Source organism: Citrus clementina, unplaced genomic scaffold (genome assembly GCF_000493195.1).
Source record: "Citrus clementina cultivar Clemenules unplaced genomic scaffold, Citrus_clementina_v1.0 scaffold_9, whole genome shotgun sequence".
NCBI classification, from domain to species: domain Eukaryota; kingdom Viridiplantae; phylum Streptophyta; class Magnoliopsida; order Sapindales; family Rutaceae; genus Citrus; species Citrus x clementina.
In genome coordinates this window covers 8,085,315-8,103,331 of record NW_006261964.1, presented here as the reverse complement: position 1 = coordinate 8,103,331, position 18,017 = coordinate 8,085,315, and the positions used below count along the sequence as shown (strand labels likewise).

At 34.2% G+C, this 18,017-nt stretch overlaps 1 protein-coding gene across 1 annotated transcript; it reads left to right on the top strand.

The window, feature by feature from the left end:
• Window positions 1–15,100: 15,100 nt before the first annotated feature.
• LOC18032783 lies at window positions 15,101–17,601 on the top strand. The gene is made up of 6 exons (XM_024185647.1): window positions 15,101–15,197; window positions 15,360–15,628; window positions 16,000–16,514; window positions 16,786–16,870; window positions 17,168–17,258; window positions 17,303–17,601. The coding sequence occupies exons 1-6, from the start codon at window positions 15,101–15,103 to the stop codon at window positions 17,599–17,601; spliced, it is 1,356 nt and encodes a 451-aa protein (XP_024041415.1).
• The last annotated feature ends 416 nt before the right edge of the window (window positions 17,602–18,017 follow it).

The following is an 18,017-nucleotide window of genomic DNA, read 5'->3' as shown; positions in this document are numbered from 1 at the left end:
TGATCTATTAGGTAAGGGTATGTAGTAGTTTATGCATGTGTGTGTGGAGAAGTGTAGTATTTTTCACACTAATTAGAATCTTAAATCTTTTGCAAGCCAAGTATCAAAATTCTTTACCTCGATTCCTTCCTACATATTAAAAAGTAAATGGAAGATGATCAGTCCTTATCTTAGGAGTTAGAAAAGAGAGTCCGAATCAGATGCCACATAATCGTGTAAAATCTGTCAAGCAGTTATCCTGAATACAAAGCAAGAATCTGTATGGAAGGAAAGAGATCAATAAGATTGTGAAAATGAAAGGAATAATCTCATGAAATCATTGTACAATTAAGTAGTGATTCTTACCATGTGAAGTATCTTGCCCTGCATATAAATAGCAAAACTCTATACCAAGAAGTCACACGGCAATGATAAACCATTCTCCCAGTGTAATTCTATCTGGTAGTTTTTATTCCTTTAGAATTTTAACTTGGTATCAGAGCAGGAAACGGCTTCATCCAGTTCAATTAACACCACCAGTTCCGCTGCCAGAACACAACCAGAAACCAGCAGCCAGCCACTTTTACATGGCACTAAATTGTAGTTTAAAATACATTAAAACATGATGGTCTACAGTTCGTTGTCATCGCCGGCAGCATTTCTGGGTTTTGTTTTATTTAATAGGAAATTAAAAAAAAAAATGCTAATGCTAAGCAAACTCAGGGTCCCTCTGGGGTCAACACGGCAGCTGCTGTATTATGTGTGCATTGTACACCATTATGCTGGCTTATGGAGCTACTTAGCATGAAATAATGTAGTCTCATGTTAGTCACACTGCCCACTTACAAAGTTTGAAATGTGTAATATGTATTAAGGTTTGTTACAAACCTTCAATAATGGGTTGAGGGATAAAATCATTGCTTTAGTATTTTTGAATTTTTAAATGAGGGAAAGGGTCTTATTTTTGGGTTCGGAGGGTCGAAAATATTAAAATAGTTAACAACCAGGACTAAGTTAAGTTAGAGATAGGATTGAAAATGGATTTTTGGAGGTAGATTGCATTCTCATGTAATGCACTCCGCAGAGACATGGGGCATCCTCGTTGACTTTCATGTTGACCAAAGGTTGATTGACTGTTGTATGCGACCTAACGTAGACCTGGCCGCTCGAAATTGCGATCTCTGAAGAACGGGCCGCTTGACCCGCCTATGTTTTTAACGCGATTGATCAGTCTATTTTGGCCACTGATTTTACTCCAAGTTGACGGTTCTGAAGGTGCCACATCACCTGATTCTGAGCCTTTGACCCGTATCATCAAGTGGCCGTTTTTGGATCCGTTTTTAATAACCTTCCATCGAATTTCATCTCTAACCAGCTAGCCGTCCCTCTGGAAAAAGCAAAAAAAGCAAGCAACAGAGGTGGCCCTTTCGGGTGAGCCGACTTTGAAGATTATTAGTGGAACTTGGATAATTTATTTTTTGGAATATAACGTGGAATAATTCATTGAGTGGGTTTATTATTTTTTTCTTAAAATTTTATTTTTAACTGTTAAAATAAGTTTGGTGAAAACCATCACCTATAATTTAAGAATATTCATGTTGTATTATTAAGAATTAATAATAAAATTATGCGAAAGCGTACCTGAATCCATAATGCTTAATTGTTCTCTAAAAATATGTGGTTGACCTTCCAGATCAATACGTTCTCCTAAAGAGTCTTTTAATTCTCTCTGCGAACTCTCTCTCTGATGATGAGATGTAAGAAAGAATGGAAAAATACATGTGACCTAGGGACCATAACCACTTATATAGACAATTTTTTTCTTTTGTCATTATGTATTCTTAATTTTGTCTATCATAGAATTAGAATACCATTAGATCTCTAAACATTAAAGGCTCACACCCTATTAGATACATTAAAGCTCATTATACCGAAAACCTTAACATATCACCTTTAATTGGGTTTAACCTTATATGATAATTTGTAACACATAATTATTTACATATAAGCCCAACGTTGAATTAAGGATCCAACAATATTGGATTAAAAAAATCTAATAATCTCCCACTTGGGCTATATGTGTAACCTTATAATTATGTTCTGCAAAAATAACCGTATGAGCACAACCTTACTGTCATTACTGAAATGTATCCACAGCCAATTTGATTCATCAATCATATCAACATCGGATCAAAGCGGCATTTTTTATAACTATTGTAACTTGACTCATCGATGGTCACTATGTCAATACAAAACTAAATGACATGAATCATAATATGGATGTGTAGTATAAAATTTTTATACAATGTGATCTTAACATGTCTATTTCCAACTGGTCCATCTTAAAACTTAGTGGATCAAACCATACTAAAATCAAAGTGTGAGTAAACCAAAACTTTATTTCTACAGAAAACAAGCTGAAATATCCATAAATTGAAATAACTGAAAAATGTCTATATTACAAGAGCATCTGAAATCACAAACTCTCACTAAAACTGAATATCCTTTAATAACACGACACTCATACGAGCAATATGCTCATGAAACATTTTACCCATTGGACCATTTGTATCTATATGCATTAGGATCTCGATTCATGAATCTCTCGATTCGAGTAATCAAAATCAGAAGAGCGACCTAGTATTGTTACTACCTTCGACCGAGAAATTGAGAATTAAGAGAATGCATCGAAAGTTTGGGTGGTAAACATTTTGGGTAGTAATCCCTTAATAAGTGGATCCGCAATCATGGAGTTTGTACTGACGTGCTCTATAAACAATTGTCTACTCTGAACTCTTTCTTTAACAACTAGGAACTTGATGTCTATATACTTCGACTTCGTCGAGCTCCTATTGTTATTAGAATACAACACTGTGGGCTTATTGTCACAAAATAATATGAGTGGTCTATCAACACCATCTTGTTAGCCTAAAGGGCTATATATTTTGTAATTTTGATGATAACAAACATATATCTTAAGTAATATGATAAATATTGTATTTCATATTTTCACTAGTTCTTGAAGGATAATATTTATGTAAGTGAATTGCATGAAATTAAGCTTAAGACACTCAACGGACAATGGTGTGATCAAGAACAAAGTTTAGCCCAACGGAGTCATTATTGCGACAAATTCTTGTAAAGGCAGTATGATTTAATATATGCATGGTTTAGAATTTGAGAAGCTCAAGCTTTTATTTAATAAATCATTACTTTTCATAAACTAAAAGGTTTTATATTTATAAGATAAAGTATTTTGTGGATTTGAGTAATTTGGATTAAATTAAAAAAGTTTTGAGAACTTTGAAATCAATAAGCATTATGGTAAAATTATGAAAAGAATTTTTTTTTAAATATTTTAAAGTTTTGCGCCATAGTATAATTTCAGAAAAAATTTAGAAATTCTGAAGTTGGATCTATTTGCAAAATTTTATAACATTTTAGGCCATAGTCAAATTACTAAAAGTTTTAGGTAAAAATATAATTTTAAAAATAGTGTTACTGTAGTTTCCATCTCTGTGTGATTATACGAAGTAAGGAGCTTCTCGAAGATAAGCGTGAAAACTAAGTTCTACAGAAAGGGTTGCTGTTGGAGTTGAAGACAGACCGAATGACCGATGGGGTATTGTTGGCTGTTGCACAGCAACCTGTGTTTTTTCTTCGAAGCTAGCACTTGGCTTTTGATAGATTCCATCTGGTCATTAATTTTTTTAATCGATTTTGAGGGTTGAAGATACATTTCTTTGCTATATCAAGAGCAGTATGCTTTTGTGTTCTGTTATTAAAGAATGGCGATGGTCCTTTGTCTCAACGTGATTAATTGTTTGCCTATGTTTTCCATTCTCTTGTGATTATATATAGTGGCCTTTTTATTCATAATAATATTTTTGTATTTTTTGGTATTTGGCTTGTTTGGATGTGTACTCATAGTAGACAAGAAAGAGGCAAAAGGGCAGTCTGAAGGAAATTCCTGGCTTTGTGATGGTTATGGGCGCAGCACCCTTTCGAGATTTTGTGACGGCGTTTTTGCAGTCACAACATACCTTTTGTCACCCTCGGGACACGGTTATAAACTCGGGGACCCTCGCATATGTCACCGCTGTTTGCTGTCATATAGCAGTCACAAAAGAGCTTCTGAGAGGGTAAATAAGTAAATTAGATAAACCACTAGTTCTTGTAGTTTAACTTATTATGTTTATAACTCACTCAATGGTTAACACATAAAATATTACATCATTAACTATTTTAATTAAGTATCTAAAGGGAATAAGTATAATATTATTTTTAGTAACTTTGTAATTACTTTATTTTATTTTTTTTGTAGTGATATACAATAGAAATTCGTTGGGATTTAATCAAATCACATTTATTATAAATGACAAACCTAGACTAGAAATACCTACCCCTCTTACATTAGAGAGATATATCAGACAAAAACTTGAACATGTGCCCTCAATAGGTTCTTTACTACTTGGCTAAAGACCGAATAATATTAATGAGTGTTGCTTATGATTGAGTAGTGAATTTGACTCCTTCACTTTAACTCAATAATCCCTACTTTTTCTATTTTAAATTGAAATGTCTAAACTACCCACCAAAATAATTTTAATTTTTAAGAACTCTAGAGTAATGAAGAAAGTTTAAGAAGAAATTAGATTGTTAATAAATAAAAAATCGTTGATGAAGATGATGTTAAAAATTCTGGTCGATGATGATGCAACGGCACTTGATTCGCCTAGTAAGAGTAGTATTGGGACACAAGAGTGAGACCATGCATCCGCTCTCCGTAAAAAATAAAGTACTCAAAGCATATGGTAGCTGACTAGAGCATTCTATGTAACATTTTGCAATTATTCCAAACAGATGAATAAGGGTACTTTTGGAAATACATAAAGATAATTGAATAGTGGGTGTTATTGAAATAAATCAAGGGGGTCAAATACCATTACTCCTTATGTTTTTACTTAAACATGTGCCCTCAATAAATTCTTTACCATCAGGCCAAAGGCCTAACGGTGTCAATGAGTGTTTCTTATATTTTCACTTTTGCGTACTAACTCTTTGAAATAAGGGTGGAGCTTTTAACACTTCTTTAAAATTCTTCCAACATCCTTTTAAATTTATTTTTCAAATACCACAGTTTAATTTATAAAATATAAATCCATATATTAAAATCAATTATCTTACCATAAAATTCCCCTCCAAAATGAATATTTCTTTTAAGTTTTATTTATAAAATACTAAAATTTCTTAAAATTTTTAAATTATTTTCTTCTTATTATTATATAATTTTTATCTCCATAATTCCAAACCCTTATAAATTTCTCAAAAAAAAATTAAAATATAAATTATGAAATGGGGTGGATGAACAAAAGTTTTAAAAGAAAATTTTATTTAAGCGTTTAATTAAATTTCCCATCAAAATAACAAATGAATTAATTTTTCTTTGATTTTTTAAGTAATTTCTATTAACAAGGAGTTTTATGAGGAATTTTAATGGGTTTCAAAAGGCCTAATCTTGGAACAAATCTAGCCGAGTGCATTTGAATTGATTGTTTGGGTTAGGGGTGGGCATGAGTTGGGTTGGATAGAGTTTGCGAAAACCCAACCCAACCCATTATTGAATGGGTTGAGATAAACTCAACCCAACCCAATTAAATAAACATATTCAACCCGGGTTGAGTTAGGTTAATTGGGTTGAAGATTTAAAGTTAAATTAATATTAAAAATTAAATAAAGAAAAAGATAGAAAGTTGAAATAAAACTTATTGAAATCAAATATAAAAATATTATTTTATGAAAACTCTATTCACTATCTAGTATTTAATAAAGAAAACTAAAAGAATATAGAATGAACAAAACAGAAAAGTGTCTTAATTGATTGAGAATTGAGATTTAAGACAATGATTTTAGTTTTGGAATTAGAGTCTAGAGCAATAGATATAAAAACAAAATAATCTCTTTTATAAAAGAATAAAAAAAGGAAAAAATATAGATTAGTCGTTTTAATTTTTAGGATTTTGCAATTGAAAATTATCTTTTTCTTCTTATTATTATTATTTATATGGGTTGGGTTGGGTTACATGGGTTCATCATAATTGACCCAATCCAATCCAGTTGTTGATTGGATTTGAAAAAAATTGACTTAATTAACCTATAATAATCCACTCAACTCGTCAAAATTAAATTGGGTTGGATTAGGTAGGGTTGGATCAATTGGGTTGGATTGGGTTTGCCCACACCTAATTTGGGTGATGTCATATAGAGTATTGCTTTTCACACCCTTTAAAATCCTTATAAAACCTATAGTTCCATTGCTAGAGAAGGACAATTATGAATTTAACTAAATTAAAATATTTTTATACCTGCTAATTATGAACTATCCTATCTTTAAATCCTAATTTATGATATAATTAATTTCTTATATAAACTCAAACAATTTTGAAGAAATAATTACCTAATGATAAATTTTTTTAAAAAATGTTAAAACTCTATTTTAATATTTTGTGTTTTTACGTAATTTCTTAAGAGTAAGTGTTATAAATATAACAATAGGATTTCACAAGAATTTTATGGGGATGTTAGGAGCATGAAATCGCGATAAAATTAGAAAGCCCAAAATCAAAACAGAACACATTGAAGAAGATGATTCTGACAAAATGAGCCCAGCCAAGATAAACAGAATTCTTATCTTTCCCCACTAATGTACATATGATTGGCAGCCAAGGTTGCGGAACAATCTTTATAGGCAGATTCGCAATTTTTTTTTAAATTTTTTGTTCTTTTGTTCTTGTAATTTCTTATGGGTTAGATGCCAATTAATTAAGTGATAATTTGATTTTTGTCAACTTTTCTAATATATATATGCTTCATATACTTGAATACGGCTTGCAAGGCCATTATTTTGTGGTTAACTGGTTATTGAATTGGATTTTTGTATGTTGTGAGTGATGTTGCCAGTTATACTATTGACCTGTTGCCAATGAAAGTGGATATATATCTCAGTAAATTTTCCCGAACGCTTACCAGGCTTTATTATTCATAGGCTCTTCTAATAATTCATTTTGTTATTATATATTGTCTTGGCTGTTTGTTTTACTCTCAAGCCCTTAACGGACTCAGGTAACTAAAGTCCCCAATGATTTTTTTTTTCTTAAATTCTTAATAGCCTTTGCAAAACAATATTTGAGCCCTTAATAAATGTTAATTAAACCGCCAATGATTTACTCTATTTTTGTAGAATAACAGTGATTGTTTGAGATACATTTTTATGTTTGTGTTGTGTTGTTAGTGCCAGTTTTGTGGTACTGGTGGTAGTGTGTGTCATTGTTGGGACACTGCACTAAATTCTTCTTTCAATTGGAAGGTACTTTTCACCTACAGTAGCTGAGATGGGTAGGTTGGTCTCATAAAATTCCTACAGTTCTTCATAAGACTTTAATTCGTAAAGTCTTTGATTTTCCTTTCAATTTTGGATTTTTATAGTGTTTATAGTTGTGTTTTGTGGATAAGCATTGCCCTAACTTAGGTTTGAGTTTTACGCATTGTCCTAATTTATAATACCTAAGCCAGATATAGCTTTGTATATTCATCTAAATGGAGAAGTATTGTTGGTCATTTATGCAACCTAAAATACATTTAGTTGTGCAGTAAATGCTTTTGGCTAATTGTTTGTTATAAATCATTCTTTATTTTGTACTTAAAAATAAGGAGAAAGATTAAAAATAAGAAGAACGACTTGTTTAGGCTGTCCACGTTAGTTGGGTCTCAAAGACAGTCGAAATAAGATTCATTATTTTTTAATTTAAATAAGTTGGTAATGAAGTAGTATATATTATTTTTTAATTTAAATAAGTATATTTCACCTTAGACCCACCAGACCTGCCAAAATGATAGATTCTTATTATTGGAGTGCACTACCTTATTATGTAAGGTGGTATGCCGCGCCCACATAAATTTTCTCATAAACATGAAAACTTCTTAGATGTATGGAAAGAATGTCAAGGTGGTGCATTCAAAATAAGATCCTGTCATTTAGACAACCTAGGTGGATAAACCCATCAATTTTAAATAATATATTTTTTTAAAAGAAATTAAAAAAAAAAGTCGTGAGTCAGTCATGAGGGTACTTACCTGCCAACCGTCGTGGTAGGTTGGGATTTATTTAAGGGAAAAAGATTGATACTAAGGATGGTAAAATTCTCTATGGGTTTGTACTTTGGAGTTTCATGGGACCCCACTTTAGATAAGGTGAATTTTAAATAATTTTTTGAAAATGGGGCGAGAAATGAGAGAAAAATAACTCCCAAATTCTTAATGGGGTGGGGTTTGGTTTTGCACACCCCACCCCACCCCATCCCATCCCAATCCCCATTATATATAAATATTTTTTAATTTTTATTTAATGATTTTTGTTTTATCAATTATCTAACAAAAGAATGCAAGAAATTTAACTAGCAAACACAAAGTGAATAAACTGATTTTATTAATCAATGAAGAGTACAGAAGATAAAAACTGAAGTGTTGCTACTGTATGTCAACTTACAGTGCACACTTTAATTTATATACGAAACTCTCTCAACTAACATGACTAAAAAAGAGCCAATTCTACTCTTAAAATTACTCAATAAGCAAAGACCATAACTAACTCCTAAAGAAAATGAAGACTAACAAACTTGTTGACTTATTCAAGTAAAATAAACTAATAGCAGTAAGAGACTTAAAATAACAACAATAATAGTAAATTGTTGCACTAACTTATAACACTCCCCCTTAGTGCAAACTTACTGTTGACAACACCAAGAGCTTCTCGAAACACTTCAAATTTGGCTTTGACAAGTGCTTTGGTGAAGATATCAGCCACTTGATCTTCAGTTCGTATCTTCGATGGCTCAATATCCTGAGTAAGCACCTTTTCTCAAACCAAATGGTAATGGGTTTCAATGTGTTTTGTGCGTGCAAGCTTTATTGCACTTTCATTATCACAATGAATTGAAACTGAATAGTTGAAGGCAGCAGAACTTAGTTCTTGAATGAGCCTCTTAAGCCGAAGACATTCTTGAGCGGCCATAGTAGCTGCTACATATTCAGCTTCACAACTTGAAAGAGAAACTGTGACTTGCTTTTTACTACACCATAAGACAGCAGCTGAACCTGAATTAAAACAATATCCAGTTGTAGAGCGTCTATCATTCACATCGCCAACCCAATCTGCATATACAAAACCGCTCAAAACAAAAGGTACTTGTTGCTTGTATATTAGCCCAAAGCTTAGAGTTCCTTTTACATAACGAAGAATCTGTTTTGCTACAATAAAATGACCCTCACATGGTTTATCCATAAACTGAGAAATGACTCCAACAGAGTATGCAATATCAAGTCTTGTGATAGTTAAATAGAATAAACTACCAACAAGTTGTCAAAAAAGTATTGCATCTTCCATTGGCTTCCCTTTATTTTTGATTAACTTCAGGCATGTTTCCATAGGTGTGCTCATTGCTTTTGACTCCCTCATACGAAAACGAGTCAATAATCTTGCTGCATAACCTTTTTGAGATACAAAATAACCATCTGACTTTTCAATTTCCAAGCCAACGAAATAACTAGCTTCACCCAAACTCTTTATTTCAAAATGGACAATCAAAGCATCTTGAAGACAAGTTATTTCAGCATCATTGTCTCCAGTAATTATCATATCATCCACGTAAAGAAGAAACATTGTGCATATTTGGGTTGTTTTCTTAACAAATAGACTTGGATTTGCCTTTGAAGACTTAAAACCACAAAAGTCAAGATATTGAGCAATCTTACCATACTAAGCGCGTGGAGCTTGTTTGAGACCATACAACGCCTTCTTAAGCCTACACACATAGTTAGGAAACTTCTTAGAAACAAAACTATGTGGTTATTCCATGTAGATATCACGATCTAGCTCCCCATGGAGAAATGCGTTCTTCACATTTAGTTGCCATAATTTCTAGCCTTTTGTCGCAGCCAAAGAAATGATTGTTCTAACTGTTACCATTTTAGCAACAGGTTTGAAAGTCTCCTCATAATCTTGACCGTATCATTAAGAAAAACCGCGAGCAACAAGACGAGCTTTATGCCTTTCAACTGTACCATCTGCCTTTTTCTTCAACTTATAAACCCATTTGCAAGCGACTAAATCAGCACCTTTTGGCATTGGAATAAGCTCCCACGTGCAGTTCTTGTTTAAGGCTGATATTTCTTCCTTCATTGCTTCTTCCCACTCAGCAATTCCCTTAGCTTTATTGTAAGATTTAGGCTCACCATCACACGTGTCTCCAATAAAGAAACAAGATAAAACAGATGAGTGATTTATTTGAACTTCATAATCAGCCAAATAATCAGGTTGCTTTCTTTGTCTTAATGATCTTTGAAGCACAGCATCAGAAGTCTCAGCTTGATGAATGTTTTCGCTGGATGAAGAAATATTGCTCCCCCTTTCACTAGATGCAGCATCTTCAGAAAATGATTCAAGATCAACCTTGCCTTCAGCTACATCACGAGAAACCGTAACCTTCTCTGTTTTTGGATCCATACATCTCCATTCTTTCCTGCAAGTATCATAACCAACAAAAATACAACGCCTAGCTTTTGGGTCAAGTTTAGTTTGGTTATTTTTGGATACATGAACATAACATACAGACGCAAAAACTCGAAAAATAACTCACATTTGGTTTGCGATAGTACAATACTTCAAATGGAGATGATGTTTTCCCTGGCCATGGAGGTAATCGATTGATAACATGACAAGCTGACTGCATACCTACTGCCCACAGCTCTCTTGGAAGATTTTTTTCATGTAGCCATAACAAACACACTGATGTAAGATGTGCCAGCTTGCGCTCCGCAAATCCATTCTGTTGTGGGGTATTTGGACATGTCATTTGACGCTGAATCTCATGTTCCCTGCAATAATTTTGGAACTGATTGGATAAAAATTCTCCTCCGTTGTCAGTGCGAAGACATTTTACCAATACCCTAAATTTTTTCTCCACATCTTGCTTAAATTGAACAATTTGGAGAAAGCCTCACTCTTGTGTTCCGAGAAATAAACCCAAGAGAATCAAGAAAAATCATCCACAATAACCATCATATAATGAAGACCAGTGCAGCTAGGAGTCTTGTTGGCCCCATCAGATCTGAATGAATCAATTGTAGCACAGTAGAAGCTCTATTCTCTAAATTTGGGAAAGGAAGACGATGAGATTTTTTGTATTGACAGCCAGGACAAACAATATCATGATGAATTTCCTTAAATATAGGAACGCCATCAAGAAGCTTCTTTGTAGATATCATATGTAACAATTGATAACCAACATGGCCAAAACGTGCATGCTAGAGTGTTGCACTTTCATTATGGATTGTCTTTCCAACATATGCATCACTTGTAGACAAAACATATAGTGACTCCTTTCGTTTTCCAGTAAATAAAACATTAGCTGTAATATGCTTCACATTAGAAAGAATTTGGACATCATTAGGACCAAAAAGAACATACTTCCCGGAATTAGTAATTTGAGACATTGAAGTAAGATTTTTCTTCAAGCCTGGAACATGATAAACTTCTTTGAGAAAAATCCCTTCGTCATTTGAGTTACCTTATTTGAAATGACCTTCTTTCAACACATGATGTAACGAATTGTCAGCTGTTACAATGACCCTTTTCCCACAATGCGGACGAACATAAAAAAGTAGAGCAGTATTTCCCATTGCATGATGAGAATAGCCAAAATCAACTATCCACTCCTTGTTATAGTCTATGGCAGCATTAACATCTATAGGTGCGTTGGTCTGGTGCACTACAGAGGTCATACTAGCTGGTTGATCAATAACTTCAATGGGTAGACATTGCTCCCAATTCGATTGTTTAGATTCATTACTCTCATGTGCAACATTTGCTCCTGCTTCATCCAATTTAACCCGACAATTCACTTTTATGTGGCCTGATTTTCCACATCAATTACATACCACTTTCACCCGATAATCCCGCTTGATGTGACCTTACTTCCCACATCTGTAACAACCTTTTGATTTGCCTTTGGACTGCCCTTCAGTTCTGAACTGATCACCTAATGGTTGCTTGGAGGAGTAATTATTCTTCGCTTGGTCTTTGGTGTAGAGTACATCCTCCACCTGTGAAGTAGAATTGTTGTTGTTGTTGGCAGCTTGTTTATGTATTGCTTCTTGATTTGACAGCAAATTCTCTAGCTCAATGATCGTAGGCTGGTTAGGCCACCCTTGTACTAAGGATATAAAAGGCATAAACTCTTTCCACAAACCTCGAATAAGATATTGACATAAACGGGCATTACTCACAGGCTCCTTCGTATCCAGCTTTGAAATTTCAGAACACAAATTTTTTTTATTTTTAGAAAACAATCTTCAATTGAAAGACTACCTTGACTTGTCCCGGCAAGTTCATTCTCTAAATACTGCAGCCGCATATTGTTCTTCTTCGTGAACAGCCTTTCAAGTGTCTTCTACACTTGCTTTGGCGACTTTACATCACGAACATACTCAATATACTCTCTACTGATGGATGTCCGCAAAGTAAATAAAGCTTTGCCGCATTTGATATTCCATTTTCGACGTAACTCGGCATTTTGGGGGTTATCCGCTGGAATTTTAGTCTCATCACCAGAGATAAGATTCCACAAATCCTACCCTTGTAGGTAAGTTCCATGCAAAGCTTCCAATAATCGTAATTGTTACCAGCAAGCTTCTCTACACCGGCATGAGATAAAGCACTTCCACCATTCATCTTCACTGAGTAATAAGATCAAACACTTGGTGGACAACCAAACTCTGATACCATGAAACAAAAGAATGCAGGAAATTTAACTAGCAAACACAAAGAGAATAAACTGATTTTATTAATCAATGAATAATACAAAAGATAGAAACTAAAGTGCTGCTACTGTATGTCAACTTACAGTGCACAGTTTAATTTATATACGAAACTCTCTCAACTAACATGACTAAAAAAGAGCCAATCCTACTCCTAAAATTACTCAACAAGCAAAGACCCTAACTAACTCCTAAATAAAATGAAGACTAACAAACTTGTTGAACTATTCAAGTAAAATAAATTAATAGCAGTAAGAGACTTAAAATAACAACAATAACATTAAGTTGCTGCACTAACTTATGACAAATTAGAATGTTGGTTAATAAATTTTCTTTTTATTTCTACTTCATATTTACAATATATTTCTACTTATTTAACCCTAAAACATTGTTATGTTTTCTTTTCTCTCTTACAGTGACGTTCTCTTCAAACTTTTTTTTAAATTTTGATATCATTTTAAGATATTGTTTAAGCCTTTTAGAGATTTTTTTAAATAATTTAAATACTTTATAATATGATAATGATTTTATTAAAGTCTCTTGTGTTTTAATTTACTGAAATTATTTATCCATACATAATATAAAATAAGTAAATGGGGAATGGGGTGGGGATGAAGATGGGGAAAACATTCTCCACATAAGAATTCCCTATCCCCACCCCATTAAATTTACTGGGGGATGGAGGCAAAATTTTTGATGGAGTGGGGAATAGGGTAGGTCTCCCCACCCCCACCCCCATCCCACCCCACTCCACTCCACTCCATTGCCATCCCTAATTGATACACCCCCAACGTTTAATGAAATAGGTATAAAATCTCTCAACATTTTAAAAAAGACATTCACACTCCCATTTATTATCGGAAACCATTTCTTTTAACAAAAATTATAATTTTAATATGTAATTATCATTATACCCAGAAAATGTCATATAAAATAATTATTGATTTTTCAATTTGCCCATGGATGTTAATAAAATTACGGAAATACCCTTATTGCCCAATTCCTCTGCTTAAATTTTGATCAAATTTTATCCCAAAACCAAAAAAATTTAATCCTTTACTCCATAATAATCCATAGTCCATTATCTTATACATTATTGGTACCTAAAGATTTAACCAAACTTTATTTCATTTTACAAATAAATAAAATAAAATTAGACAGTTTCTTTGCTATCAACATGCAAATATTCTAGATATTTTGTAATCCATTAATTTGAAGTTCTCAGTGAAACTAAGCTGGACAGTTTGTCTGCACGGTTACTTTTATTCAATCTCAGAATCAAACTATCACCTTCCGAGGCATTACAACATTCGACCGGATAAAACTAAAAACAAATTAGTAATCTACTTTCATCATCAATACATCTCTTTGCTATCATTTTTTTTAATTATCTTACAAACTAAAAACAAAAAACGAAAGCAAAAACAAATATGACCACCATCGTCATCGTATAAAACCCTAGATACAAAGACAACTTCTGATCATCACAGAGGATTACCGATTTGACGAGCAGCAGCTTACAGCGGCAACGAGCAGCAGCACCTGCAGCGGTGGTTTTCGATTTGAGGATGCACCAGCGGCAGTTTCGATCGCAAGCAGTACCAGCAGCTTCCGGCAGCGCGATCGGTGGCAGCAACCCGCGTTCAGTGGAAAGACCGTGACTGCGATGGATGTCGTTTACGCTCTCAAGAGGCAGGGCAGAGCTCTTTATGGATTTTGGGGGTTAATTGTTTTAGGTTCTGGAATTGAATGTTAATAGATCTTGACTCTAGATCTAGATCTGGTAGTTAGTGTTCTTGGTAGTTTGTTATTAGGCTGGTGTTTTGTAATTCTATCAAGTTGTATCCGTGTGTGTTAAGTGCACGCTCGTTTAGTTCGTGTGTGTGAAGACATTTTGCATTAGTGTTTGTTGGTGGGGGGTTTTTAGGTAAATGTATTTGTTATTAATATATAATTACAATATTAACCTTTTAATGATTTAAAAAAACTATTTCCGTTAATAAACGAGCGTGTGAATGGTTTTATGTCCCTTTCATTTTCTTTCCCCTCATACGTCATACGTCATACGTCATATGTACGGCATGCAAGTTGCACCACTCATTACGAGTATACGCTGTCTTAATTTAACTGTTTAGAAGACTTATCGAAGACTTTGGTATGCGCCAAATTTGCAGAATCTCGGGGATCAGGACTCACAACTCACAAGTAGAAATATTTGCAGAAAAAGTAAGCAGTTTCAGAAACTACAATGTTTCCATTTTCTCAGTTGTTGAAGCTTAAAAAGAGGTTCATAACTTGGGTACGATATTACGTCTGTTTTTGTAAGGCTGCTGCATTTATGTCAGGTAATTTTGCTTGAGGCGCCTTAGGTAATCATATCTTTTAAAAATGTATTATTTAGTTAAGAGGGTGTACTTAATATCTTTTATTAACTTGGGCTAAATAATGAAAACATGGCAACAGTTCTTATGTTGTTCTTGTAGTTTTCATGTGTATGCTTTTTTCAGTGAGCACGAACATTTCTTCTAATGATTATATTTTGAGTCCAGGTTTGTTGATAAGCCGCAAACTGGTAGACTTGGCTGTAGTGGGCGTCTTGATAACTTACTTCTCCGACTCCGAATATTCAGAACTATTCACACTTCAGAAAGCTGCAATATTTACGAGTATTCAGGATGGAATATTAGCAACTCTTGCGGTTGTTGCCGCCTGGATTTCGTGTTATGCCATCCGTCCTCTCAGAATCCTCATATTTTCAACTGTCTCCTACATCCTTGTGAGTAAATATGTTTTAACTTTGCTAAGCTTCCAAACAGAGACAAAATTAAAACATATGTCTATTATCTGCAAGAAATATATATCGAGGGGTGGACCCTGGATTTTGTAGTACTTTAGGCTAAATTTAGAAATTATTATTTTGCAGCATATGTTAAATTTCACAGAATGTAGAGAAAAATATACATAATAAGAGGATATTAGGAGCCTTACCCCTATGAAAATAATGTTAAAGATCCCAATAGTTAAGCTATAATTGATGTGGCATGTATTCATTTTGGCTGCACTCCTGATTATAATAATGATTAAGAAAAGCAATTTTAGGATCATAATGTTATGCTGTACAATTAGTTCCAACAATTTTTGTTGCAGGCATTGGGGCTATTGTTCTATACAGCGTCCAGAGATATTTCAGAAACCAACTTTGAGCTACTCAATATGATAGGAATTATCCTGTTAGCAGTGGGTGAAGTTGGAGTGGCACCTCTTCTGGGACCATTTCTTGCCGATCAATTAAGAGAACATGGTGAAGGAGGGAGCACAGAAAATACAAATGAGAATCAAGTAATGGCTCAGAAAAGAGTGTGGTGGCGGTTTGCCTGGTGCTGTGGTGTGGCTGCGGCATTCTATGCAAATAATATTAAAACATGGGGGAAGACTTTCATGTTCACATTGTTGTTTATGGGGGGCAGTTTGATCCTGCTGTTGTTGGGTATTCCCTTTTATCATAGTAGACAAATGCCTCCTGTTGACCGTTTTGCTATAATCCAAGTTGTTAAAACTTCCCTGAAGAAAAAGCATCTCAATTATCCTCTTTCTCCGGAGCAGTTCTTCAGTAATGATGACGGAAACGTACTACGCTTGTCACCCAGAATCAAATTACTCAGGTATATACACCTAACATGTATACACCCACAGCCGGCCATGGTCTGGCAAAAATTGTCGGAGAGACCCTCTTATTTTTAGTAATAATTGCATAGACCTCTTTATGGACACACTGATATCCTTTTTTGTTTACAAATGGTCACACTGACCTCTAAGATTTGTCCAAAAGGGTGTATTTATAAAAGAATCTGTGTGATCATTTTACCGAACCATGAGCTGCTGCATTCTATTTTCCCTAAAAAATTAGGAATAAATTAATTGTTTGAATTGCAGATGGATAGACAAAGCGGCAATTATAGAGCCATCAAGTACTTCTAAAGAACAAGAAGAGGCTGGCACACTTCGCACTGTGGCCCAGGTCAGGGAGTCAAAATATCTTTTTAAATTGTTGCCATTGTGGTCTAGCTTCATTGTGTTTGGATTGGTTCTGTCAGCGGGAAATACATTTTTTCCTGAGCAGGGAGCCAAAATGATTTCTGAACGTTATTTAATCTTTCTACTTACTTTTGAAGCCATAATTCATGCGACGATCTCTTATCTGTCGAAAAAATTAATTTCCAAGTTTGTTCCGGAAACGAAGCAGAGACAAGCTCAAGTATTGAGAACATTCATTGGAATGGTGATGTCTACAGTTTGCTGTGTAGTGTCATGGCAGGTTGAGGTTCGCAGGTTGGAAAAGAGCAAACAATGGGAAAATATGAGTGCTGTGAAAAGACCATCCAAACAATGGGAAAAGACCATCCAAGGTTTTGGCTTGTTCCACAATTCTGTCTATTGGGTCTTATGGAAGGGCTTGCTTTGCATGGATGTGATGAATACGCGAGCTCTCATTTTCCTGAACGGATGGAGTACCATGTATCAGTAATAAGTTCTTTTTTCGTCGGAATTGGAAGCATTTTTAACATCTTTTTCATTTTGGCAAACAAAGGCGACTTGGCTAAAACCTTGGATGCTAGTAGGCTTGATAAGTACTATAAGAGGTTAACAGTTATTAGTGCTGTGAACGTGTGCTACAATTTGCTCTTGTCGATTCTCTACATAGTAAGCGATCAGAAAGTAGATAATGAGGGACTGCAGACAAACAATTAATACTACAGACGCCGTTGCCGTCTAAATCATTTTATTTAGCTGCCTGGTTATAAAATGGGAGCTCGGATATAGAGAGGCTGCTGAACATGAATTTTATTTTCAAGCGACAGTTTCACTTTATACTGTAGCTGAAAGCCTAAAGCTGCTGTGACCAGAAAGCATTGCTTGTACGCATTAGATCCCATGTATGTAGTTTAGTATTATAAGGCTTAATTTAAGTGATTATCGATCTTATATATGCTAGTACTCTTCTCATTAATAAGGGAAGTATTATAACTTTGACATTGCTTTGATATATAACATCTCTGCAGTTATGTCCTTGCCAAATTTTCTATTTTACTTTTTATAGTATTCTTTTTCTTGACTGAGCAGGGAAGGTGCCAAATTAAAAATCGAAATGGCCAAATTTATTAAAG

Excerpts from the sequence above, each read along its gene's own strand:
- LOC18032783 (XM_024185647.1), top strand. The coding sequence starts at position 15,101 with ATGTTTCCATTTTCTCAGTTGTTGAAGCTTAAAAAGAGGTTCATAACT. Across the intron at positions 16,515-16,785 it reads CCCAGAATCAAATTACTCAG|ATGGATAGACAAAGCGGCAA; the intron begins GTATATACACCT and ends TTTGAATTGCAG. Across the intron at positions 17,259-17,302 it reads ATGGGAAAAGACCATCCAAG|GGCTTGCTTTGCATGGATGT; the intron begins GTTTTGGCTTGT and ends GTCTTATGGAAG.